A 27265-nucleotide genomic window follows, 5' to 3' on the forward strand; every position below is an offset into this window, starting at 1 on the left:
AAAGGTTCTCTGCCTTGAGTAGTCCCTCTAAAATGAATGTTTGACGAGTCAATAAAGGTCCTCTGCCTTGTATTGTCCTCCTAAAATGATGTATTTCTTTTAGGGTGTGTGACTCCATGTTTCTAGTTAGTCCCTGGAGTCAAGAGGGGGATGTACTGTGTGAGCCATGTATTGGCATTGATAGGGACTAGTTATCACGTCTTCTAGACCTCTCAGTTGTTCATACATCCATGCTGAGACATGAGCCTTTGAGTCATGTTTGGGACGTAAAGCCATGTGAGTGCTCAGTCTGACCTTTGAACCATGCTCATACTTCAGCCTCTGAGTTAGCATGAGAGCCATGTCTAGTTCAGACATTGCACAGTTTAGTAGTCCTATCACTGTCATGTTCTGTCCTTGGTTCCATTCCAGTAGTCTGTCACCTTCATATGAAGCCAAGTTGAGTCAATTTGGTGTGTTCTAGTGTGAGTTTTAGTCTAGTGTGTCCTATGGATGCCACGTGTCATATTGGGAGTTATCCCATATGCATAGGTGTTCATATGTGTGTGTGTGCTCTTATATAAGAGCTGTACTTGTCTATGTCAAATCGATCAAGTATCAAGGTACAAGCTCTTTGGTCTACATGTGAGTACTCTCATTTTTGTTCATTGCTCTAGTCATTTTCATTATGTCTCCTTTTGAGTATCACTTCCTCTCTCCCTAGCCTACCCTCTCTCTCCCCTCTCTCCACCATGTGCCTTAAAAAACAATGGTGTAGACCAAGAATAAAAGGCTGCTGGAACACAAATCAGAGGGACAAATACCCTCAAGATCAGGATATGGAATGTGTATTGTCTATCTCTAAAAAGGACATTGACTTTGGACAACATGTTGCATGTGTCTCTAGCATTGAAAATATGAAAACATGAGGCTATTGAGGTCCTAGGTGTATGTGGTTCATAAAAACCTCAGTGTGGAACCAAAAGAAGTAAGGGAAAGGTGTTCATGACCTTGCACCTCCTCTACAAGAACAAAGGGAATGTCTCTAGGCAGATCCGTCTTTCCATTTGGGGATGACAATCAAGAGTACTTCAGACAACAGTTTGTGTTGCGGACGATGCTAAAATAGGTTCTAAACAAGATATTATAATTGGAAGGAAAGAATCTAAGCTCCTTACCATGGACATGGTGTACAATATGTTTGGAGGTACATCAAGTTCGGTGTTATTAGGGCTTGGCATTCCTGTCCTCTTGTTTTTCCACTCTTGGAAATCCCTCACATGGCTTATCCTTATCTTATCCTTATGACAAACGGTCCCTCTCTTGGTACTTCCCCTCGTGTATATTTGTAATTTAGAGTTGTGATGCATCAATTTTTTCCAAGAATTTGGCATTTGTCAAACTTGAAGCTATTTATGCAAGGAATGCTTTGAATAAGGAGAATACCTTAACCTGCAGGGACGGTCTGAAAGTACAACCATAATGCATGTTTTTTGTTTTGAAAAAAGAACTAACGCCTTCTAATCATTGCCATAAGGAGAATTTTTCATACCATAGAGACAAAGTACACTTTTTTATTTTCCAAAACAAGTTGGTCACGCAGCAGGAAATTCTTGGATTTGATGTGCAAAAGTCCCCAGTCAACAACTATATCCCAGTATAACTGATAGCATGTTGCTAGAGTCGAGGATATAACAAACATTGCCATCCACCATTTTGTCCTGTTGTTCTTGTAGCTTAAGCTCATCCCAGCAGCAATCATTGCCGAAAGGTATTTTGCACCATTTGCCAGGTGTACTTTGTCACGTTCATCAATCCACCTCCTAAGGCACTATTTCCAATGCAATTTGTTATAATAATAGAAAAACACAATGTGAAGGCAAGATGAAATATGCAACATGGTCCCTTATTTTACAGAATAACACTAATCTCATAACACATGAAATTAAATAAAATCAAAGGTTTTTTATCAAAGACACGAGATTTTAATACCTGCATCAGACGCCACCAATATGGAAGAAAGGAGAATAAGTATGAAAAGGCCTCAAAATTATGGTTATTACTGTTGCAAGAAACATCACTATGAATCTTTAAGTGACCCATAATGTAGTAGCACATGACATATTCTGCATTCCTGAACAAATACACCTGCAAAGAGGGATTTGGATGTATGTCAAATATTTATTTTTTACAAAATGCTTTATTCAGAGTGCAAAATTACATATAAAGAGAGATTATAGGATATGCTATGTTTCATACAAGGACATTTTCCTTTTGGGAGGGAAATGGGAGAAAAGAACATAGGGATATCAAACCTGGCTTGTGAGTTGATCTGCAAGAAAAAAATCAGCCATGACAACCTACAAGATCACAGCATGAGTACAATTATATCAGTCAGTGTTTGACACGATGATGTCACTATGCATGATAATTTCCCCAGTGTCTTATAAAAGCCCATTGGAACAAGCAAAGCATAAGTATACCTTGTACAAGGGTGAAAGAATGATGTGTTTCATTGAGCACAAGAAGAAATGGCGGCTTGATCGGTAGCATACATTGATAGGACACAAAAGAAGAAGTGCAAACACCTGTCCTTGCTCTCATACCACAAAAGATAACCATTTAGGCATATGATGTTATTAAAATTTCTGCTGTGTAAAGGCATGCAATATCCTATAATCATATTTCTTCTAATGTGACAACAAGCACAATATCTAGTGAAAAGGCCTGAGCATTAACGTTAATATGTGTATGTATGTTTTTGCGCTGGTAAACAAAACAAATTGTTTACACGTGCATCTTTGTTTGGGGATAAATTCTGAAAGATTACATGAAACTTGACTGGATAACTGAGCTTCTGGTTCTAATTGTATCTAAGTTTCCACAAATTTTGTTTCTCTAAAGTAAGAAATCATAGAAAGAACATCAAATTAGAACGCCACACCAAATTGACTACTTTGGTCCAACATCCGAATGCAATTTGTTCAACCATTAACAGGAAAAGTTGGGGTCAGTGTATACAAGGAATCAGGCATAATTCATTCTGACATTAAACCAGGATACTATAATCACATATTGAATCTATTCAGACCTCTTCAACATTTGTAACCTCCATCCCCCATTCCAAGCTAAGAAAAATTCAATTTTGCTGTTGGACTCGTGAATATGGCCATTAAAGAAAGAATGTATTTCCTTTAAGGTGTCTACCTTAATTGAACAGCTGCAAGTTTCCGTTCCTCAAGAAAGAGAAAGAAGAGTCATCTGAAGGTGTGAATCTATCACATCTTCACTTAGCCACATCAACAAAATCTGTTCTCCTCATTGGTGATGCAACCATTTCGTAGAGGCTGTAGAACATATGTTGGTGCTCCATCTAAAATGTAGTGAGATAGGATTTTCATCAACACATGGCAGAGAAATACTGTTCAAATATAGAAACAAATAGGGTTAGAGTTCTGGTTTAGAGAGGGATTATGGAGTGTATAAAAAAGGATGCCTTGGGGTGAAATGAATAAAAGAATTCCCTCAGCTTTAATCTTGCAATTATCTTTCCCGTTCCATCACCTAACCTCTACATTTGCTTATCCTCAGCTGGGGAGGGGCTCCCCCTCTCACCTTAACAAGAATCCAATCTCGAGTTGTTAAGTTAGCGAATCACCCTCCTTTCTCTTTAGGTTGCCATCTCCCTTCAAAGTATCTAGCTCCCTCATGCTGCACCTCCTGTCTGGTTGTGGCTGTTCTCTTTAAAAAAAGAAAGCTCTTTGCTTTAAGGTGACTTCTATATGTGGAGGCTTGTCTCTTCTTCATGGTCCCTTCGCTTCTTCTTCATCTACTTGCCTTTACTTTTACTTTGTATTGGTCCTATCCTACTATCAGGCTAAACTGTATGGCACTAATTTGAGGAGAAAATAAGTGATTGGGAAGAGGCTAGCAGCATAAGAACCCCATATCAAGACTATTTCAGACCATAGCATTCGTGGTAGGCAAAAGCACTCATTGTAGACCATTCTGGTAGGAATTTTTGTAGATTGCAGTAGAAAAGGCCTACATGGGGATTGAGGAGGAGAGACCCATGCGGCATGGAAGAAGATACCTTGCATATGATGGGTTGTGGAGAGGCCTCAGAGGAGTGGCCATGCATTGCATTTAAAGGAGCTTCATTTAGAGAATAAAGATCTTGACTTGGTCTTTACTCCTTGAGTTTATCCCATATTATTTTCCACGATTAATCCTTAGCTCTCGGCTTAGACATTGTTTAAGACCCTACATTGGGGATGGATTGCCCTCCTTCCCCAAGGCCTTACCCACTCTGGTAGTAGCTTAACACGACTACACTATAATAGGTTAGATTAGTTAGATTCTGCCCTATCCTCATCTTCCTCTACAATTCACTCACAATTGACCATTAGCTTCTCTCAAGCCCCCCTCTCTTGCACTGTCTACCTTATTTTCCTCCTCCACGCTTCCCCACATCCCAAGAAGACCCCCTCCTGCATTATGGGAAAAACTCACGCTATACAACATGGGGAGGAGAGAAGACAAAGAAATGCTTACCAAGGTTATGAATATGACTCTAGACGACGGGTTCCCCTCAGAATGGTAGCTTAGTAGGATTGTACCGATCCATGAAGGGGGAGATAGTAAGATGGCAAAGAATTATTGGACAATCACAGTGAGCAGTCTAATGGCAATGCTCTATGGCACTATACTTCAGCAAAAAATCAGCAAAAGGGCAGAGGAATAGGGATTCAGGGCACCATCCCAAGCATTTGATGGGTGATCACTTGGTCTCCATAAGGGCTGCAAGAGAAGGATCCAAACCTAAGAACGAAGTGGTCTACTGTTGCTTTGTAGATTTCAAGAAAGCCTTCGATACAGTACCACGTGAGAAGAAGCTACAAGTTCCTCAAGAACTCCAAGAGGCCACATACCAACTATATGAGAGAGTTCTAGAAGAGTTAGCACAGCCCTTAGTGGATGGATCAAGCGAAAAGTGAACAGCTGTCATAAGCCGTGATATAGGGGTTCAGCAAGGCTGTCCCCTCTCACCAGCCCCTTTCGGCCTCTTTATTGATGAGTTGGAAGAGTGGATGAGAGTACACAGCAAGGAGGGTGTACAAATTGTAGGATGCAAAGAGCAAGGAGAACCTACAAGCACACGAACGACGAAGGCTTGTCAGGAGCTCATCAAGGTCAAGACAGCCCCCTTATCCTCTTGCAACGATGTCTTCATCAACAACCACTTCTATGGGTGTGGTGACTCCTCCTGCATCGGACTCGACATCTGTTGTTCAAGCTAGACAAGCCGCTAGCTCATCTGTTATGCAGAACTCATGGTTCCTGTCAAGTCTTGCTTATACAGCCATCCCACCTGTGGGCACTCATTTTGGCCCAGTCATGTCCTTACCTTCTGTGAATGTTCTACCTCCTCTCTCATCTACTTCTATGCCGCCTTTTCCAATATCTCTCTCCTTCCCTACTACCTACCCATCCTTCGACTCCATCCCTCTCTCTTCCAACAGCTCTTGCATCTTCTCTAATCCCCACATCTTCTATGTTCTCATTGTTAGCTTCTGCCACACCGGGGCCTTCCGCATATGCAGTACCATTTGTATACACTCCTTCTATAGTAGTCACTTCACCATTGTGGTCCTTTACAGGAGGCGTTGTCTCATCAGCCTCACCACCGTATGTCACCGTGGCACCCACACTTTTGGTTCAATCCCTGGAATGGGTAGGGGTATCACATCTGCCAAGGTGGTTCTCAATCCTGCATATGCACTTGCTACTGCTGTAGAACAATATAAATCCAAGGCTACCCTGAAAGAAGTGAGATTCTGAGGAATGGCAGCCAAAATGCTAGTAGTGTCATCAGCAACAAGCTCACTATGCAAGAGCTCCTCATCCTGCAAAGGGAAGAGCACAAATGGCCTACAAATGCTTGAATTCTCATCTTGCAGAGGGAAGAGCACAAATGGCCTACAGATGCTTGGATTCAGGAGAACCTTGCTGCAGCAAGGGCTCATCAGTAGGTTTTGTTAGATCAAAGAGCTGAGTATGCCTTTCAGGCATGGGAATCATTTTGGATTCCAATGGGAGGAAGAGTCAATAAATTCTCTAGTCTTGGCCCGAGAGCCCGAGATATGGTGGAGAAATTGTTTCTCAGCTTCTTAACTTAGACGGGGTTTTGTAGTCAATTCTTGATGGAGAAATTGTTTCTCATCTTATTAACTTAGACAGGGTTTTGTAGTTAGTTCTTACACATAGCTACAGATTTTTATGCCTCCTTTCAAACATATCATGACCAATTTGCCAGATATAGAGTTTGGCAAGGGTATTCCAGAAACCAGACATGAGAGTATCACTTGATGCACCTTTCACCAATCTAGAATTTAGGATTGTACTTTTTGCCCTCCACAAGGGCAAGTGCCAGGGCTCAGATGGGTTCACACCCTCTTGGGGACCATGTTACCTCAGCCCTGCAGGGCATTTGGGACTCGGGTACTATGCTTGATTCACGTATAGAGGGTCTCATTCATCTTATCCCAAAGGGGGTTGTAGAAATTTGATCTCTCAATGGAGTCTAAACACTCTTTTGGGCACTTTTTATAAGATATTGGCCAAAGCTATCAGTCTGCATTTGCAGCCCTTTCTTGCAAATGTCATCCATGATATCCAAACGGGCTTTGTGCATGGCCTAAGCATTTTTGGCTGCTAACTACTATCTGAGGCAAATCTCCCGTCTGAGAATCTCATGTCTTTTGGTACTAGCGATAGTATGATAAAGATCACTAATACTCGAGAGGGTTGCTGGCACATGTGAAGAAGATTGCACTCCACCCTGCAAATGAGACACCCAAATGTGTTAAACATTCTCTGAGGCCCTCCTTTGCATACAAGGCATCGGGAATCCTAATACTGGCAGAGCGGTGCCTCAAATGATACTCAAAAATCATCATAACCACCAGAGAGAGATCTGAGGTTGAAACCATTGGTGTGAAGCATACCAAGCCACCTCTGTCTAGTGCTCAATCATCAACATAAAGTCTATCTATACATGCATGGGTGGGCACCTCCAATCTCCTGTTCAAGCACGCGAATAGAAGCGAATGAGGCAAAGTGTGAAAGGCATCATCAGTCCAAGCATCTCTAACACTAAATTGGAAAAGAAGCATCCCAAGCTGCTCTCTCCAGTGATTGAATGCCACCTTGTCTTCCTCCCTTTTAATTGAGGGCATATTGAAGTCACCTCCAATGATCCATGAGTCTGCAATAGGGGCCCAAGAGAGAAGTTCCTTCCACAAAAGGACACAATCCCCCCATTTATTGGGGGCATAAGGGTTGAAAAGACCAACCAGTCAACAATATGATCCAATGTGCTCTAGAGGGTGTAATTGTTGGTAAACTGAAAAGAAAGAGTAGAGTGGACACAAATTCAATGTAGGCACCTCTTACATGCTCACTAACATCACTGATGACTTTAGAGCTCCACAATCATCTCCTCAATCTGCTCCTAGATTCTCTCAATCATCCTATGTGGCTTACCACCACCTAACTGTGCCTCTAGCACTCACACATAGAAACCAAGGTGTGCCTGAGGCATACACCTTGATATATCCCAACAAACCCCCCCTCAAGGGAATGCCTCAGGCTATGTCAAGGATACAGCTAGCACAAGGTGTCTCATGCCATCTCATGGTGGTCATGGATCTATCAATGGCTAGGATCTCAAGCTAGCAAGGGTTCCCATGGGTGTAAGGTAAACAAAAGGGATACAAAAGACCTTCCAATGGTTATCTCCCCTGCATGTACATGCACACAATGTCTGCAGGAGGTACCATGGAGCAAAACACATACACATGGCCTACATCATAAGGTGACTAGAGGTGTTTACATGAGATGATTTAAAATGCATAATCTTCAAAGGATGCCTCATCTTGTGGAGGCACATCAACTGAAAGTAGATTGGCATTTTTTGTCTTTGAAGTTGCTTCCTTTTTGGCAACCATTATCTTGGCAATCTTTAACAAGGAAGCCATGTTGGCATTTTCTTCCTTTGTAGCATAACAAGACATTGCTTTATGTTTAGGCTTTTCACATATTTTGCATAAGCAAGCCATGAGAGGGTCTAACCCAGGTATTGGTCAGTGTCTTCTCTCTTACAAGGCTTAGAATAACAACTGAAATGCTTCAAAATATAAGCATTTAATGTAGCAAAGTCTTGTGACCAAATTTCAATAAATGATGCTTTTTCTTATATGCTTCACAGAGGTGGCTAAGATGAAAGCTTTCCAATCAAAACCAGGTATAGCAACTCGAAGCAAAGCTGAAGCCACAGTTGTACTGATGTTATTGAAAACTTCAAAAACTCAGAAATGCTAGAGTAGCATCTTATGTAGCATCACTTTCAAAAACTTGTCAAAATTGTCAAAAATCAAAGGACTGAACTTGGAGGGCTTGTATCTCACTCTTCAGAGCAAAGGAAAAGGGGGTTTCTGAGGCAAAAGAAAGCTTATATACCACAGAAGGTCCACTGAGGAGAAGGGGCGCAAAATCGCGTCAAGGCGCCATAGCTTGTCTCTCCATTTTCGACTGGTTTTTCTCTGTTTTCAGCTTGAATATGCAGCCATTGCTGCTCAGATTTCAGCACAGGATAGCTCTAGGTATGGAGAAGCTTTTTCAGAGGAATTAGAGAAGCATGGAGCATTCTCAGAGAAAACGCAGGAAGAAGGGTCGACGATCTGCGTGAAATGGTGACGAGTAGAGGCAGTGATTCTTCAATTCCTTGCAGCCAGGGGTTCGCCCCTTCGAGGTGTATCTCCAGCAGGAAGGGCGTGGAGAATGGCAGAGAAACGGGGGAGAACAGGCTTAAGCAAGTTTTGGGAAGAAGAGGAAGAGATGGTGAAGAAGAAGGTGGAGAAGAAGATGATGATGTGGCAGAAATGGGATCAAGGGGGATCAAATGGCTCTGATACCATGTTGGTAAACTGAAAAGAAAGAGTAGAGTGGACAAAAATTCAGAATACTTGCATATAGAATGAAGAAGAGTGAGGTCCTTATGTAGGCACCTCTTACATGCTCACTGACATCACTGATGACTTCAGAGCTCCACAATCATCTCCTCAATCTGCTCCTAGATTCTCTCAATCATCCTATGTGGCTTACCACCACCTAACTGTGCTTATGGGCACCTAACTGTGCCTCTAGCACTCACACATAGAAACCAAGGTGTGCCTGAGGCATACACCTTGATATATCCCAACAGTAATAATACCATGGTTGACCACAAGGGGAAGAAAGGAATTTGAAACCGATATGTAATTTGCTCCCCTAGTTCCAAAGCAAGTGACTAGAAGGTATGACCAAGAAGCATTTTACTTGACTTTGCACAATCTCTAGCATCCTGCTTGTGTTCCTAAATAAAAAGAATGTCAATAGATCCCCTAGTGACATCAAGATGAAGTTGATTATGAATAGGCTGCCTTCGGTAGCAATGTGGTACACCAGCAAGGCCCTGAATCTTCCAGCTAACAATCCTCATTAGCGGGAGAAATTAGGCTGGAAAACCTTACTAGATCTAGTGTTGGAAACAACTTCCTCTTGAGTAGAAGATCTTCTAGAGTAGTGGAGAGGAGGAAAACCCACAAAGGAAAGATCCTTCATACCTATGGAATATGTCGCCCTATCAATAGGAAAACCAAGAACTATGTCACCAATGGTAGAGGATACAAACTCTACCTCTCTAAAATCAGCCAAAGGAGAGGAGTTTCTCCAAGCTAAGCATGGTGCAGAAGTGTGCAAAATCCCTGCGTATTAAAAAACTTAAGAGGCAAGAGCCACATCCTTTCCTCATCAATGAAGGAAGGCTAAAGAGCTGAAGTGGAGGGGGGCTGCTTGGACGGAAGGCCAGGGCCTAAAGAGGATCTAAAGAAACATCAAGGATGAGCTCATCCAAGGCTAGGTCTAGGGCATTGTTGGCCGTGATCTAAATAGGTTGGTGGGCATCACTAGCCGTGACTAGAACTAGAAACCACTAGACCCGATTGAGCAAGGTCCAAGGCCCTCCTGAACTATAGGTGGTATAGGAACAACAACTCTAACTACAAATAAATGGGGGGCGGCACATGCAGGATGCACAGCAGGTACCGGATAGGTAGAAGGTACCAAAAGGTAACACTTTGTCAAGGACCAGGATGGGCTGCACCAAAAGATTTATTGGGCCTTTTCTTCTTATTTGGGAAATCTCTAGCAAATGTCCAAAGGTCTTGCATATCCGGCATTGATCCTATCTGCCCGCGATCTTGACTATCTTCCTAAAAAGAGATCCATCAGGATTTTGGAGTATGATATGGTCATAAAAAATATTAGGGTCTAGAACAATGACTCTAACTCTAGGAAACCCATCCAATCTAATTACCTCTAATGCAAAAGGGAGGGGAGAGATCTTAGTGACCAGCCCAAAGATAGCTCCAATCCTGGCTAGGAGTTGATGGTACACCTAAGGAGAACCTGAAAATCTGATGAAGAGTGAAGTCGTTTGTCTATCCTCCTCTATAAGATCGAATCTTAAATAGAAGGGCTTGAAGAAGATCTTCCTGGAACCAAGCACTAAAGGGCAAGCCTTGAGCACTATGCTCGCGGCTCCAGGAGAGTCAAAGGCCACCTGAAGTCCGAAGCTAATGGTACAAGCATCCCGTCCCTAGCGTGTGATTTGGAAGGGTGACACCCATGAATGCATGTGAATGGTGGTAGATCTCCCAAAATCCACATCCTTTTTTTACAAAATGTGGTAATTTATTCCATTAAAAACAAATAATACAAGAGGTGAGAGAATAAGAACTCTATCCTTGACCTTTACAATATGACATCGCAACTAGGCCGAGGACACGAGAAGAACAACGTCAAGTAGGAGAGGCACTAGTGAGAAGTAACAAGAGACAGTGGTGGGTGAAGGCAGTGTGTGCAAGAAAACAAGGCGAGAGGCTTGAAATCATGCCTTGAAATGTAGGCCATTGAAGGTACAACAGTGAAGCAATGCACGAGCACCTTTCATGCCCAAATCTTGCTCTGATACAAGTGTGGGCGCATTCCTAGGGAGGCTGAAAGGTGGCTGCCATGATTGAGAAAGAAAGAAAGAAAGAAAGATCTTAATGTCTTCAAGAGGCCTCAAGGACCAACGAGACAAAGTATATATAAAAAAGAGTAGCTACTATATCTTATCAGAGAGTTGAGATGTGCACATGGCATCTCAGCTTGAAGTTATTATAGCACTTGCCCATATCGATTTGAAAACCCTTATTGATGCTTGCCCATATCGATAGACAGCCCACTTGCCCACTTTACATGCCTCCTTCACTTTAGTGAGTTCAGTGTTCCTTTGCTTGAGCTATGTCGGAGTGAGCTTCTCCGACATCCAGATCCTTGTACCCTTCAGCTTGTGTTTATATGAGAATCTTAACTCTTGCTGCCCTCTCTCCGAAATTAAACTGCACTTGTGTTACTTTTGAGTGGTACAACCTATATCATTTTCATCTTATTCAGCCTGTGGTATTCCCTTTCTGAGGCATGTGATTTTTCCTTCTTCTATGTATCCCTCCTAGTAACCAAGGCAGCCACCTTTTAGTCCCCCAATGCGTAAGATCCTCTTATTTTGTAATATGGCTTCCTAGTCTTTTACTTCCACATAAAGATCCGCTCTATTTACTTTGTTGTTGGCATCAACATCCATCTCTTACTTGACTGATCTCACTTGATTGGTGATAATCTCCTTGACCGTAGGGACAAGCATTGGCACTGGTCGAGATGTACTGCATTTGTGTATAACCTCTACAATGATTTCATGCTTTCCATTACTTTCCATATTATGCAGCTTTCTTCCAACGGCTGCAAGCTGAAGCTTGAGCTCTCTTACTTCTTGCTGCAAATAGTAAATTCCCTCCTGTGGGTCTGAGATGATCCTCAGTTTGTATATCTTTGCATACGGGGTGGGTGTGGACAGGGCTGCAATGGCTGAGTACGAGGGCTTGCTTATTGGGGTCAAAGTGGCAAATGTCTTCATATTGGGAAACTCCATAGTGGCCTACGTAAATCTAAATGCCTCTCTATTGAAACTAGCCCCCCAAGTTGAGCGAGGGGTTTAGCCCAAGCTGGGATGGGGTGCTAATGCGACCTGTGAACTGTGAACTGAACTGAACGAACTAACTGTCTATGAAATGGATTGGGACCTGTAAACTAAACTAAGCAGAAGCTAAGCCAAAACTCCTTAGAACCTGAAAGCCTAGAGGAGAAAAAAGTTGACTGTGCGACGATTGCTAGAGTGAAGTCTACTAGAGGTGTGGAGACCTAGGACATGCTAGAGTGGAGCTTGCCTGCCTGCGATGCAAAACCTTCAAACTTTTTCTTCTTTGTCCTTTGCCTAACTGTCAGGGTTGAATTTAGATTGGATGCTGCAAAGCTTTAAACAGATCAGGTAGCTATCTGCATGAATCAAGCAATCAGAATGGAAATCCGTCAAGCAAGTCATTGAAGAGTAGCATTGACTTTCCTTTGCCCCAAAGTGAAGCTGCCCCATGGGCTTCTCCTGCCCACCCGCGGGCCTGCCTGCCCCCCTTGCGGTCTCCTACTCTGCTGCCTCATCCCGCTGCAGCCCCCCCTCCCGTGCTGCTCTCTTCCTCCTGCTGGCTGACTCTTCTCCTGCAGCAAGCCCCTCCCTTCCTCCTCCACTCCCGCCTCCTCCTCCTCTTCTCCTCCCCTCCTATACCTCTCCTCCATCCTCTCCTCCTATCCTCCTCTTCTACTCCCCTAATCCACCTCTCCTCCTCCTCTCCTCCACCTATCCTCCTCCTCTCCTCCTCCAAAAAAGAAAAAAAGGTTAAAAAAAGAGAGGAGGAATTTTGTCCTCTGCTTCAGCTTTCCCGTGCAGTAGGGATCTTTTGAATGGAGCTTTCAAGTGTGTGAATTGGCCCTTCCATTCTTGATTGGCGAATGGATCACCACTAACCCACTCTTCACCCACTCCCATTGGCCACAAGAACAGTCACATTCTCAAAAGACGAGTTGAGCAGCTCACGAAAGATGTAGAGCTCGAGAGCTCTACCACGCTTTATGCAAGCATCTATGGATCTTCTTCCACCAAGTTGCAAGCCAGAGATTGTATGCTTGCAGCTCACCCCTCAACTTAAAGATGTTCGCTTGTTGGGGAGAGGCTTTTTCTAGGTAGTCTTCGACATTCCAGAGATTGTGAGCACTTTGCTCAGAAAGGGGCCTCTACCATCACCAGATCAGACGACCGCTGTTCCGGAGGCCACTCCCTTGTAGACCACGAAGGGAATTCAATCTTGGGTAAAGTTGTGGAACAAAGAACTCTTCAGATGGAAGACATGGCATGAAATCAGAAGGGAATTTTCCCTCACTAACCAACATCAGGGACTGGTAATGGGGAGATTGACTTATGGAAGGGAGAAATTAGTTGGAAAGGAGGTTCTGTCCTTTGCTTACATAAAGAATTCAGTTGGGTAGGGTGCTCCTCATTACTGCCAATACCAACACCTACTACTGACATGGATGATTTATTTAGAATCCTCAATGCCAGATGGAATCTGAAAGATGATAGAGCTAAATGCTGTGCCAGGTCCCACAGAATTTGGGTTGGGAATGTGCCTGAGAAAATGTCTTGCCTTACTTGGCTTATTCTTCACAAAGTAGTGTGGTCTGATTTTAGAGGACTCGGAATTGGTAAGGGAGATAGCAAATGTATGAGATGCCTATACTCTATGGAGGATGTGTTTCACTTATTTGTTGCTTGCCCTCATGTCAGAAGAGTATGGAAGTGCATTCAGATTGAGTGTGGAGAACCTGTGAATTGGAAAGCTATCTTACTAGGTGATGTATGCAAAGTAAGGCATGAGCCTTGGTTCCAAAAAAGGGCTCATGCTCTTTGGTTCATATGGATCTCTATAAATAAATTTCAATTTAATCATAAAGATTTATGTACTGATGCTCTGTTTGCTTCATGGTGGGACAGGAGAAAAGACGACCTCACTTCTTCATTCATGCCTACAACCTTGAACACCAAAGGTTAAATGCAGACATTTCAAGACACAAACGACATTGTTTTATCTCAGATGAACATTCCAAGTTGCCTAATTTCTTGCAAAGGAGAACAACAACATTGGTCCTCCATCCAGACTCCCTCTTCTCCTCCTGGCCCTTCTTCACAATCTTTTGATGGCCCCCTCCAGGTTCTTTCTGATTTGGCTGGCTCCTCAGCCCAGGTTCCTTCTACTGCTGCTGCTATAGGTGCACAGAGCCCCTTTGCTCCCTTATCAACCTCTGTTGCTGCTACTTATACACAGTTCCCCTGAAATCCTGTTGGCCCCTCTCTTCATTCTCATGTGGTTAGCCTCTCCAGCCAATGCCCCTCTATGGATGTGGACACCTCAACTCAGCTACCTTTTGCCTCTTCTGGATCCTGTACTCAAGTTCCTTGTGCTGGATTCTCCACTCAGCTACTCTCTGCCCTTTCCCACCAGAATCAAGAGGCCTTGCGGGCCTATGAAACAAAGTACAAAACCAAACTAACTCATACAAGCCGCTATGGGCTGAAGCAAAGGGCTCACTAAGGCCTTGCTGAAAGCTCAAGTGGAAAACTAGTGAGCAAAATAGAAGAGTAGCAAAATACCCAAATCCGTGCCCAAATAAACAGTGAAATCTGCCACGGATCTCATAATATAAAGGGCATCTGCAAACAAAGTGCTCCTCAGTCTCCACCTCCCCCATAGTGCAACAAGGGCATATCCTAGTCTCTCGCCTGGGTCTATGTCCGGTAGCTGTACGACGCATCCTGCCGGCCTCAACGTCTAATCTGTGGGAAGATACCCTAAGCTGGCCCAAGGCAATCCTGAGTGAGTGCGACATATGAACGCCGATATATCTTGGGGATATGATGAAGCCATCCTTTGAAATCCTAAGAAAATGGTCACGATATGTGGCCATCTTCGTAGGAAGCTCCGTGGGATGAACCCAAGTGCGAAACGTGTGTAGCTGCAACAAATCTGCCCTGATAACCTAACTGAGCTCATGTCGAGTGAGAGGGAGGCGAGGGGCATCTATGCTGTATCGAAATGGTGGCAGCCTATCCATATCCAAGCCCAGCGAGGTGAGCCATGTGGAGAGTGTGTGGTACCAACAAAAAGTATGACCTCTCTCCGCTAACATCTGCGAGGATGTCAGTGCTAGCCACGGTAATCGTGCTCTGCCTGCTGCTGAGTCTCCGAGCGCCCTGATCCTATGCAAGTATGTAGCTGACTGAAATGCTGCATCTAGCACTAGGGGTGTAGCTCCGAACTTTGCGAACGTAATCTGATGCGGTACCGTGGGCTTCGCTCTGATCAATCTGGAGAACATGATGATCTGTAACCTCTCTACTCGTCTCCAATCTGCAACACTGAGATCTCCTGCCCAAAAGGGGCTAGCATACATGGTTGCAGGTCTCACCAGCGTATCAAAAAGTAAGGACTTCGTGTCGGGATGCTGAAAATGTGACTGTGCACACTGCCTCTCGAGAAGAGCCAAGGCGGCATACCCTCTACTGATCCTATCTCGTGCTGCATGCGTCATGGTGAAGACTGGACCTCTAAATGTGGCACCCAAATATGTATACTCCCTGACTAGCTCCACCTCCTGCCTATCAAATGTGAAAGAGAACTCGCCTCTCCTATAAACCTGGTATGACGTGTTGACGACCATGACTTTGGTCTTCTCAAGGTTTACAGAGAGAGAGATGCTCAATGATGGGCACAATGAGCTTATGGTTGGATGTATTTTCAGCAACTACAGTGGTGCCTCATTTTATAGGCAGAGGATCTCAGTGAAGAGAATCTCACTGACATCATAGAAGATGTCACACACAAATCAAACCTAATCCCAAAGGTCAAGTGACCCTTCATAACTCACACAAGACAAACCATAACCCTTTTCACGCTAACACTAAAACTAGAACCCTGTTCACACTTAAGACTCTATACTCTAAAATATCCCAATAGTTCTATATCTTTCGTGCCTAGCACTAGGCTAGTGTATTCTTGTTTCAGGTACTTGCAATCATTCGCACGTAGATCTTCTCTTAGGCTTTATTCATCTTTCTTTATGTTTTTCTTGAACAACTGCACCATAATTATGTGAAGTAACATGTTGTGTCACGTCAGCACACGTAGTTGTGAGTTCCACACACTCGTTACATCTCGCACCAATGGCCTTTGGCCTCAGGTAATACCTTCGAAAGACACCAGGCCCCTCCTCAAGTAGACTCCTAGGATCCACTGGTAATGATCTATTGGGTGAGAAGAAGACCTTATCACATATTTGGATGGAGATCATATATGCTCTCTGCAATTAGTAGGGCTGGTGATCTAGTGATTCACTGGCTGCAAGAGATGGCACTAAGAAGTTTCTCAAGGAGAATGATTATGTATCTTCTTCTCTCTGACGAGTATGGCACAAGATGATATATTCCTCCCTTGTTCCTGTGGATATACTTAGATCCAGGACAAGGATCCACCTTTTTTTGCCTTTATCAAGTTACATAAACATGTTGGTCCTGCTATAATTTTCTAACAGAAATAACCGGATATCTATACGGCGGAAAGTTATATTTGAAAATTAAAAATTTCATACTAGGGATGATAACTTATCCTTGTGGTACATTTCTTTAAGAATACACACAAAAGTGTTCTTGTTTTTTATAGTACACAGATTGTCCATGAAAAAATAAAAAACAAATGTCTAGCATTATTAGCACTTCTATATTATCATATCTCATACATGGCAAGATTTGGCTGCGTTTGAATTTGTGATGGTTACTCCCAAAAAGAAAGTTTGAGTAGAATTCCAACATACCAATACAATAAAAAGAGGTATGAGAGCAGTGTTGAAAGATGTGCTCAGAGCAGTATGTGCCATAAAGTGACCAAGTAGGCCCCCGGCAACAACTGTAGTTAAAGAAGTGGCTAATAGAAGTACTTCTCGATACTTAATCTCAGTATTTGTTGCAAATTCAAATATAAAGGCATAATTGATTCTCTTTTCTCGCCACATGAATACATTCCATCCATACATGTACAAATGCAATACTAACAAGGCCAACATGCTGCACCAACCAATCAGCAAAGAATCAAGGATTAGAAACGAACGGCATTACAAAGAACCAGTATTTCTTTTTGTAAATGCAACAACTCCTTTGGACCCAATCACATGCACAGGACTCGTTCCAACATTGCACAAACCATACATGCGGAACAAATCAATCCTATAATTGTTTGCATCCATCTCATATGCAAGCTGATTCAATGATGAGCATGCATATGTGTTAGCATCCATCCTATGTGTAAAACTGATGCACATTTCGCACTTCTAAAGAACAGATTCATGCCTGAATATTGGATAAATTGCATTTATGTACAACCTCCTCCCAGTGTCAATTCCATCATGGGTCTTATTAAAGCCATCCAAGTGGAGCAACACAAGAAAGGCTGCCAAGAAGGCAAAGGAGCATCCTGTAAACAGCCCTGTCAAAAACAAGTAATTAAGTCTCACTGTCAAAAACAAGTAATTAAGTCTCAATACTTCTGTCTAGAATCTATCCCAAATGTCAAAACATGTATCCAAACCTTTTAAATGCCTACCTAGTCTAGAGAAAACTTTAGACATTCATAAGCCATACACTGATAGGAGAGGAAAATCATCTTTGTATTACGGTCTCTCGATAAAGCATGTACAACTAACAAACCTCTCTTTCATATATAGTTTTAAGCCTTTCTAAGCAAGCTAAACCTCTAATTCTTCCACCCCTAAGTGTGCTCTAGACTTCCACCTCCCCCCCCAAAAAAAACTACCCATGCCGGAGAACTGCTACTGCTCCCCTCCTCTCCCTGCTCGACTGCTGCTCTCCTCTCTCCACCCTGCTGCTCCTCCTGCTCCCCTCCTCGCTGCCCCCTCCCTTCCCTCCTGCTGCTCCTCCTCCCTGCTGCTGCTCCTCTCCCCGCTCCTCCTGCTGCCTCTCTCCCCGCTCCCTGCTGCTCCTCCTGCTCCCTCCTCGCTGCCCCCTCTCTTCCCTCCTCGCTGCCCCCTCCTACCTGCCCTCTCCGCTCTGCCCCCTTCCCCCGCGCTGCAGCCTCCCCCCCGTGCTGCAGCCTGCTCCCCCCCCCGCGCCTGCTGCTGCAACCCCCGCGCTGCAGCCTGCTGCTCCCCCCCCGCACCTGCTGCTGCTCCCCCCCCGCTGCAGCCTGCTGCTCCCCCCCCGCACCTGCTGCTGCTACAACCCGGCTCCAGCCTTCTGCTCCCCCCGCCCGTCCCCCCCCGCTGCAACCTTTCCCCTCCTCTCCCCCTGCTCTTCCTTGCTTCTCCCCCCTCTCCTCCCCTCCTCTCTCCTTCCCCTCTCCTCTACTCCTCTTCTCCCCCTCTCCTCCACTCCTCCTCTCCTCTATCCTCCCCTCCTCCCCTGGTTTCTTCTTCTCTCTCCCTTCTTCTTCACCCACTCCTTCATCTGGAATACCCCTATTCTCTTATAGGGGTCTCCTGGGTTTCAGGAAAGCGGACGGAGTTTTTATTTTTTGTGTTTGAATCGGCCAACACACCTCGATTGACGAATGGGTTCCCATTCAGTCAATCCGTCTCCGCTCACACCGGCCGCAAGAACTGTCACTTTTTCAAAAGACGAGCTACAACAGTTGCAAAAGGATTTGGAGCATGAGTGTTCCACGACTCTCTTCGCACGCATTCATGGCTCACACCCCTCCAGGTCACAAGCTAGCGATTGGATGCTGTCGGCGCTTCCTCAAGACCTCGTCCCCCACCTCAAGGATGTTCGTTTGTTGGGACGGGGTTTCTTTCAAGTGTGCCTAGATTCCCCGGACGTCACGAGAGACCGGCTACAGGCCGGGTTTCTACTTCTAGGCTACAGGAGGATCTTTTTGTTTCCTTTTCAACTGGGATTTGACCCAGTTGAAGAGGACAAGCAGGGAGTTTCTGTTTTCATCAGATTCCCTGTCTTCCCTCAGTTTATCACCGGCTTCTTTCAGTTATTGGCGAGAGGTTTGGTGTGGTGGCAGAGATCCCCCCTCTCCCTGGTTAGCCCTCTTCGGCTCCTGAGGCGGTCAGGATGGACGGGGTACCCAGGGTTAGGGTCATTGTCCAGGACCCCAATATTTCAGATGACCACATCATGCTATAGTGACCCGACGGGTCTTTCTTCCACTAGAGATTTGAGGTTGCAGGACAGTAGGACCAGTGCAGGATTTGTAGATCCTCGGGGCACTTCGCCAGAGATTGCCCAAAGAAGAAAAAGAGGCCCACAAAGCAACCAGCTCATACTAGCTTACGACAGAGAGCTGGAGCAGGACCTACCGCTCCACAGACACGGCCTCAAACACGGGCTCCCCCCTCTCCTAGGGCTACTCGAGTCCCTTCGGCACCCCACGCCACCTCTGGCCCACGGTGGGTTCCAGTCGCGGCTAGGCGCTCTACTTTAGTTCACTCCTCCACCTCTTCGGAGGCTACCCCCTTGGAGCCTCAGGAGGAGACTATTGTTCAGGAGCCTTGTTTGACTCCACCCTTGGATCAGGCTGTACCTTCCTCAGCAGCGCAGGTTGTTGGCACCTCGTCTGCACCACCTTTTGATCAGGATCTAGTACAGGTGCCTCCCTCTTTGGACAAAGGGAAGGGGGTTTTACATTCTCTTCCTGCTTCGGTAGGAATCCTTTGTACCCCCTCCCCAGGATTGGCTCAGCGGAACTCATTTTTCGCTTTGGAGGACCTCTCTAGCCTCCCAGATGATGATTTTGTACCCTCTACTTTTGGAGAGCCAGTTATCGGCATCCCTATTGAGAGATCCTTCTCTCTCTCACCTGTGGATTTTCCTCCCCTTGGACCTCGTGTATATGGCAGGAGGTTTGCTCTGGTAGAGGTTTCTGTTTCCGCCACCAGGTCGGGTAAGGTATTCCAACCCACTTCCTACCGCCGATGACGATAGCCAGTTGGAATATACAGGGATTGGGCGGCATCCCTCATCGCCGTCGCAGACAACTAATCAGGAATCAGCTCCATCCAGGTGTTTCCCTAGACATTCTTTTTCTTCAGGAACACAAACTGGATATCAGAGATTGCTCCAAGTCAGGTAAGCTCCTATCAGGCTGGACTTTTTGGCTTCCTGCCTTGGGAACCAGAGGAGGTACTTGCATTTCAGTTTCAGACTCTATTCTCCCTCTGGTCATTGGACACGGTACCATAACCCCCTCCAGGGCCCAGTGGGTTTTACTTCTGATTGACGGACGTAAGGTTGGTTTCCTCAACCTTTATGCTCTGAACAACAGAGGGGACCGTGTTTCGTTCTGGAAAGAGTTGCTCTCGTGGGCTGACATTGCGGATTGGTGGATTATTGGAGGTGACTTCAACATGGTTGAGGCACCTTCTGATAAGAAAGGGGGCAGAGAAGGTGGTATCCACTCCCTTGAGAGAGCAGCCTGGGATGCCTTCTTGTTAAGGTTCAGTGGCAGAGATGTTTGGTCAGATGATGCATTTCTTGTTCAGTCTCAGTCACTTTTGTTTTCATAGTCGAACCATAGGGTGCAGATGCCTATCCATGCTCGGATTGACAGGTTCTATGTGGGTGATTGGGCTCTTGATAGAGGGGGGACAGTTTGCATTGCACCCGGTGTTTCCACTTTAGACCATTTTCCGGTAATTTTGTCCATTTCAGAGCCTCATCTGAGAGGACGGTCTCATAGTATCAAGATCCCAGACGCCTTATACACGGATGAGACTCTCACAGAGGCAGTGTTGGAGATTTGGGTTTCTCATATGCAGGGGGGGTGGCCGGTCCTTCACATGTGGCCACAGCACTTGCGAGTATCAGCGACTTCTGTCACTCCGTTGCTAGTGCTCGGCGAGGTGAGGTACTCAGGTGAGAGATCGGTATCCACCGGCAGTTGGCAGCCCTACAGAGGGAGGAGCAGAAACGACCATCAGATGCTTGGATACAGGAGCGCCTTGTTGCGGCAGGGCTCACTTGTAGACCTTGCTTGATCAGAGAGCAGAGTATGCCTTCCATGCATGGGAGTCCTTTTGGATACAGATGGGAGGGAGAGTCAATAAACACTTTTTCTCTACACTTGGTCCCAGACATGGTAGAGAGAGTGTCAGGCAGCTTTTTGACTCTGACGGCGTTTTTGCAGTCCCATTCGGAAATCGTCATGCATTTAGCGACAGCCTTGTATACCTCCCTACTTTCCGCAGATCCGAACTCACAGGCCAGAGAGGTGGCTAGAGATAAAGTTTGGCAGAGTTTACCTGTGTTGGTCATGTTGAGATATCAAGCTCTACCCCCGATACATCTCCTGGATGACTATCATTTATGTCACCGCCTATGTTAGTTGTACTCGTGGTGTAGTTAGACTACCACGTATGTTTTTGGTTTGGGTTCACATATGAACCACGTATTCTAGGTTTTGACATATAGGGTATTTCCCTCTTCTATTGTATTGTTGTTGTGTGCAAAAGTGAAGAAAGGCTTCACCCTCCAACCTTGTGTCCTCTCTCTTTTGTGTGTTGTGAAGAAAGCTGAACTTGAGTCTCCTATCTCTCTCCCTTATTCTTTACATGGTATCAGAGCCTTGTTCGTGGTAAGGAGCTCAAGAAAGCAAGCCAAGTTTGTGGTGTCCTGGTAAGAGGACCAGTGTAGCTTTCCTATTTCGAGTTTGGGAGCAAATCTCTGCAGGTAGCACAGCCAGAAGTGCAGGAGTGCACTGTTTCAGATTGAGAGGCCCTTCGCGGTGTGGCGAGAGCGCAGTATATGCTGCGGGACAGGGCGAAGCCCTTGGTGACGTTATTTTTTTGATTTGAGGCCGTTTCGGGGCCCATTTTGAAGGCGGAAGTTCTTCGCAGGGATTCAGAAAAAGGCCCTGTTTTTCGCTGTGCGACCACTGCGCGGCTAGTCGGTGGAAAGGTGCCACAGAAATTGCATCGTATGCCAGTGTGCAGAGATATTGGGAGTTGCAGATTCATGCCTGTTGCCTGTTGATGCAAAATCGTCACTAGGAAGTGACTGTGTGGTGAAATACCACTTTCGTCAGTGTTGCAGATCTGCCCCTGTGAGGCTTTTTGCAGAAGTTTTGCTATTTGCCCTTGTGAGGCATTTGCTGTGTTTACAGGTTGCTGTTGCAATTCGTGATCTGTAAAATGTCTGAGAATCTGTCTACCATTGTCAGTGAGAAGCTTGACAAGAACAACTTCCAAGCATGGAAGTTCAGGATGACAAACTTCCTTATGGGAAAGGGAGTTTGGGAGTACATCAGTGGTGAAACTGCAGAACCAGTGTTGGGTGCTGCTCCCACTCCTGCTGAATTGAAGGCCTTTAAAGAATGGCATGAAAAAGCCAGAAAATGCTTGTATTGGCTGTCTGTCAGCATTTCAGATTCTATGATTGTGCATATACAGGATGTAGAGACACCTAAGGAGGCATGGGATACATTGGTGAAGCTGTATAGCACAAATACCAAAGCACGAAAGATGCAGCTAAAGCAAGAGTTGCACAATGTGCAAAGGAAAAATATGAATATAAATGAGTATTCCTTGAAGGTGAAAGGCCTTGCAGATTCTCTTGCCTCCATTGGAGCACCTGTTGATGATGAGGACTTAGTGTCCGTGACCTTGAATGGTCTTGGGAAAGATTATGCACAGTTTCGGACATCCATTGGAGTACGTGAAACATTTCCTGATTTTCAGGAACTTATTGCTCTCTTGCCGAGTGAAGAGCAAAGGAATGGTGGTTCAGCCACCTCAACTTCTCAAGAGACTGCTTTCTACTCGAATACAGGTAGAGGCAGGGGTAGAGGAAGAGGCCGTTTTGGTGGCCGTGCAGGAAATCAGAACCAACAGCAACAAAAGAAAAACCAGTCCTATGGAGGAGGACGTGGTAGTTCTAGAGGCAGGGGGAGCCAAAGAGGCCGTGGTTCATGGCAAAGGAACCAGCAAGTAAATAGCAGCACAGAATGCTATTATTGTGGAAAGCCTGGACACAAGGAGAATACATGCTATAAAAAACAGAATGACATCAAAAGTGGGAAGTTGCAGCAAAGCAACTATGCATCATCAAGTGGGCATGGTGACGACAGAAATGAGCACCTTTTTGTGATGCAGCATATGGTTAACTCCATGTCAGGAGATGCTGCAGCTTGCAATGATGTTTGGTATGTTGATTCAGGTGCCTCTAACCACATGACCAGTCATGGTGAGTGGTTTCATGATGTTAGAAATTTGGATAAGCCAGGTTATGTTGAAACAGGTGATGATACTGCGCACCCAATTACGCAGGTTGGTAAAGTGCCATTGGCTATGCAGGATGGCAAAACAAAGTACTTGGCAGATGTACTTCATGTTCCAAAAATCACTAAGAACCTGGTTTCAGTTGGCCAGATGGTTGAGCAAGGTCTGCAGGTTAGATTTAATCCTGATGGATGCTTTGTTGAGGACTTGAAAAATAAGTGCCGCTTGGTTGCGAAAGGCAACAAAAATGGCAGAATGTTCACCTTGGATGCTGATATGCCTGAGGTGAAAGCTGCTATGTTTGCGCATGGGAGAGGTGTCATTGCAGATATTGAGATATGGCACAAGCGCATTGGGCACGTGAATATACAAAGGCTGAAATCTATGCAAACGAAAAACATTGTTGCAGGTTTGCCTAAATTCAGAGTTGAGGGAATGCAAAAGGTATGTGAAGCATGCCAAATGGGTAAGCAGGCCAGACATGCATTTCCCAAAAATGCTAAGGTGAGCAGAAGACCTTTGGAAGTGATCCATTCAGATGTTTGGACAACCAAAACTGCTTCTATTGGTGGATGCCATTATTATGTGACGTTTATTGATGACTACACTAGGAAGGTGTGGATTTATTTTATGAAGCACAAAAGTGAAGTGTTCAGCCATTTCAAGGCTTTTAAGGCCATGGTTGAAAAAGAGAAAGGTGTGCATATTAAAGTGCTAAGATCTGATGGAGGGGGAGAGTACTTTTCAGAAGAATTTTGTGAATATCTGAAAGAACAGGGAATTCAAAGGAAGTACTCATGCAGGTCTACCCCTCAGCAGAATGGGGTTGCAGAAAGGAAGAACAGGCATATTGCACAAGTAGGACGGGCGATCCTAAATGAGAAAAACATGCCTGATTATTTTTGGGCTGAAGCAGTAGCAACTGCAGTTTATATTATGAACAGAACCCCCACTGCAGCTGTCCATGGCATGACGCCTGAAGAAATGTATACAGGCCAAAAACCAGATATTTCTCACTTGAAGGTATTTGGTTGCATAGCTTATGTTCATGTTCCTGATGAGAAGAGAACAAAGCTGGATCCAAAGGCAGAAAAATGCATCTTTATTGGATATGCTCTGCACCAGAAAGGGTATCGCTGTTATAACCCTTCCACCCGCAAAATGCAAGTGAGCAGAGATGTTGTTTTTGATGAAATGAGCAGCTGGTATGCACCAACTGTTATGGTAGGAGATGCAGATGCAGGAAATGGGAATGCTGCAATAAATGCAGAGCAGCAATCTCAAGCCTTGAGTGGACCCAGAGAGTCCTCTACTAGTGGATCTAATGCATGGACAGGGAGATTGAGATCTAGTGAATCGTCACATGGCAGTCCTGATAGTGTTGTGCAGGTATCACATAAGGGAAAAGAAAAAGTGGACCATGCTCCAGTGTTTGATGTGTCTGCTGGTAGCTCTCATGTTGATGGAGAGTCAAGCGGCTCTGAAATGAGCCTTGATGAGGAACTTGGGATTCCTTCTGTTGTTACACCTGGTGCAAGGAAAAGCAGGCATGATTTAAAGACTCCTACAACTGATCCAGTTGTACGGAGGTCCACTCGTATTAAGTATCCAGTTGACAGGCTGAGATATGATGGGTATACAGCACATCACTATGCTGAAGAGATGGCTGCCTTGGATGCAAACCACACTTGGGATTTGATGCCTTTGCCTCATGATAAGAAGGCTATTGGCTGCAAGTGGGTTTACAAAGTAAAGCACAATGCTGATGGGTCTGTTAGCAGGTACAAGGCAAGATTGGTTGCCAAAGGTTTTGCGCAGACATATGGAATTGACTATGAGGAAACTTTCAGCCCAGTTGCAAGGATGGCAACCGTGAGAGCAGTAATTGCTATGGCTGCTGCAAAGGGATGGTCTTTGCATCAGATGGATGTGAAAAATGCCTTCTTGCATGGTGATTTGCAGGAAGAGGTTTATATGATGCAGCCAGAAGGTTATGAGGATAATTCACACCCCGATTTTGTATGCAGGTTGCGCAAAGCCTTGTATGGCTTAAAACAGGCGCCGAGGGCATGGTCAGACAAGATAGGGCAATATCTTGTCACTATTGGATTTCAGATTTCCAATTCAGATTTTTCACTTTATGTGAAAAGGACAAACAGAGGGATTGTGCTTATAGTCATCTATGTTGATGACTTGATTATTACAGGTGATAGTGATGCAGACATTAATGAAGTGAAGCTGCTGTTGAAGCAGAAATTTGAGATGAAGGATTTGGGAGAGCTGCGTTACTTCTTGGGCTTACTTCTTGGGCATTGAGGTTATTAGATCCCCGAGTGGGATATGGCTGTTGCAAAGGCAATACGGTTTGGACATGCTGTCCAAATATGGGATGACAGGCTGTAAGCCTATCTCTGTTCCATTGGAGCAGAATGTGAAGCTCAATGCAGAGACAGGTGAGCTTCTTGAAGATATTACTATGTACAGGCGCATAGTAGGTAGCTTGATTTACATGACTATAACCAGACCAGATTTAAGCTATGCTGTGGGGCTGGTAAGTCAGTTTATGCAGGCACCGAGGAAGCCACATTTGGATGCGGCTAGGCGCATACTGCGGTATGTGAAGTCCACATTGCATTATGGACTGTTTTATGAAGCTGGGTGTGCATTACAGGTACATGGATACACAGATGCTGACTGGGCTGGTAGTGTCTCAGACAGGAGATCTACTAGTGGTTTTACGTTTTCCCTTGGGAGTGGTGCCATCAGTTGGAGCAGTAAGAAGCAGCCAACAGTTGCCTTGTCGAGCACAGAGGCTGAGTACAGGGGTGCAGCAATGGCTGCATGTGAGGTAGCTTGGTTACGGAAGCTACTTGCAGATATGGGACAGTCAGTTCATGCAGCAGTTGTCATTCATTGTGACAACATTAGCAGCATCATGCTTGCTAATAACCCAGTTTATCATGCTAGAACGAAGCACATTGAGGTGCATTATCACTTTGTGAGAGAGAAGGTTCTAGCTGGTGAGATTGATCTTGTCTATGTCAGCACTGAGGAGCAGGTGGCTGATATCTTTACGAAGGCATTGGGTACCGAGAAGCTTCGCAGATTTAGGAGCTTGCTTGGTGTACGTGAGATGGATTTGAGCTTGAGGGGGAGTGTTGAGATATCAAGCTCTACCCCCGATACATCTCCTGGATGACTATCATTTATGTCACCGCCTATGTTAGTTGTACTCGTGGTGTAGTTAGACTACCACGTATGTTTTTGGTTTGGGTTCACATATGAACCACGTATTCTAGGTTTTGACATATAGGGTATTTCCCTCTTCTATTGTATTGTTGTTGTGTGCAAAAGTGAAGAAAGGCTTCACCCTCCAACCTTGTGTCCTCTCTCTTTTGTGTGTTGTGAAGAAAGCTGAACTTGAGTCTCCTATCTCTCTCCCTTATTCTTTACAGGTCACCCCAGAGATGTTATGCTCACTTGATGCACGCTTTACCAACACAAAATTCAAGACTGCTCTCTCTGCCCTTCATAAGGGCAAATGCCCTGGTTCTGATGGTCTTACTCCTTTTTTTATAGCCTTTTGGGATATGATAGGTGATCATATTACTTCAGCCCTGCAGGGCATTTGGGACTCGGGTGAGATGCTTGACTCACTCACCGAGGGACTCATTCACCTTATCCCGAAAGGTGGCAATAGGAATTTTGTATCCCATTGGAGACCCATCACTCTTTTGGGCACTCTTTACAAAATCCTTGCCAAGGCGATCAGCATCCGACTACAGCCCCTTCTTCCAGACCTCATCCATGATACTCAGACAGGCTTTGTGCATGGCAGGAGCATTTTTGATAATATCTTTTCCTTTTGGGAAGCCACAGAGTGGGCTATGCAGAGTGGGCAGAGGCTAGCAGTTTTACTCTTGGACTTCGAGAAAGCCTATGACAGAGTAGATTGGGGTTTTCTTGAGGG

At 44.9% G+C, this 27265-nt stretch overlaps 1 protein-coding gene across 1 annotated transcript in view; it reads right to left on the bottom strand.

The window, feature by feature from the left end:
* The window catches only part of LOC147899571 (phosphate transporter PHO1-like), a 117938-nt gene that overhangs the window by 40125 nt on the left and 50548 nt on the right, over positions 1 to 27265 (bottom strand). Inside the window, exons 7-12 of the mRNA XM_087377751.1 lie at positions 17441 to 17543; positions 16876 to 17125; positions 2463 to 2567; positions 2295 to 2339; positions 1972 to 2127; positions 1532 to 1810 (exon numbers count right to left, since the gene is read on the bottom strand). Of these exons, the coding sequence (XP_087233877.1) occupies positions 1532 to 1810; positions 1972 to 2127; positions 2295 to 2339; positions 2463 to 2567; positions 16876 to 17125; positions 17441 to 17543 (938 nt within the window). The remainder of the gene's footprint in view (positions 1 to 1531; positions 1811 to 1971; positions 2128 to 2294; positions 2340 to 2462; positions 2568 to 16875; positions 17126 to 17440; positions 17544 to 27265) is intronic.

The sequence above is a fragment of the Dipteris shenzhenensis genome, chromosome 8 (assembly GCF_047967505.1).
Source record: "Dipteris shenzhenensis isolate YYH24624 ecotype China chromosome 8, Dip_SZ_1.0, whole genome shotgun sequence".
Taxonomy (NCBI): domain Eukaryota; kingdom Viridiplantae; phylum Streptophyta; class Polypodiopsida; order Gleicheniales; family Dipteridaceae; genus Dipteris; species Dipteris shenzhenensis.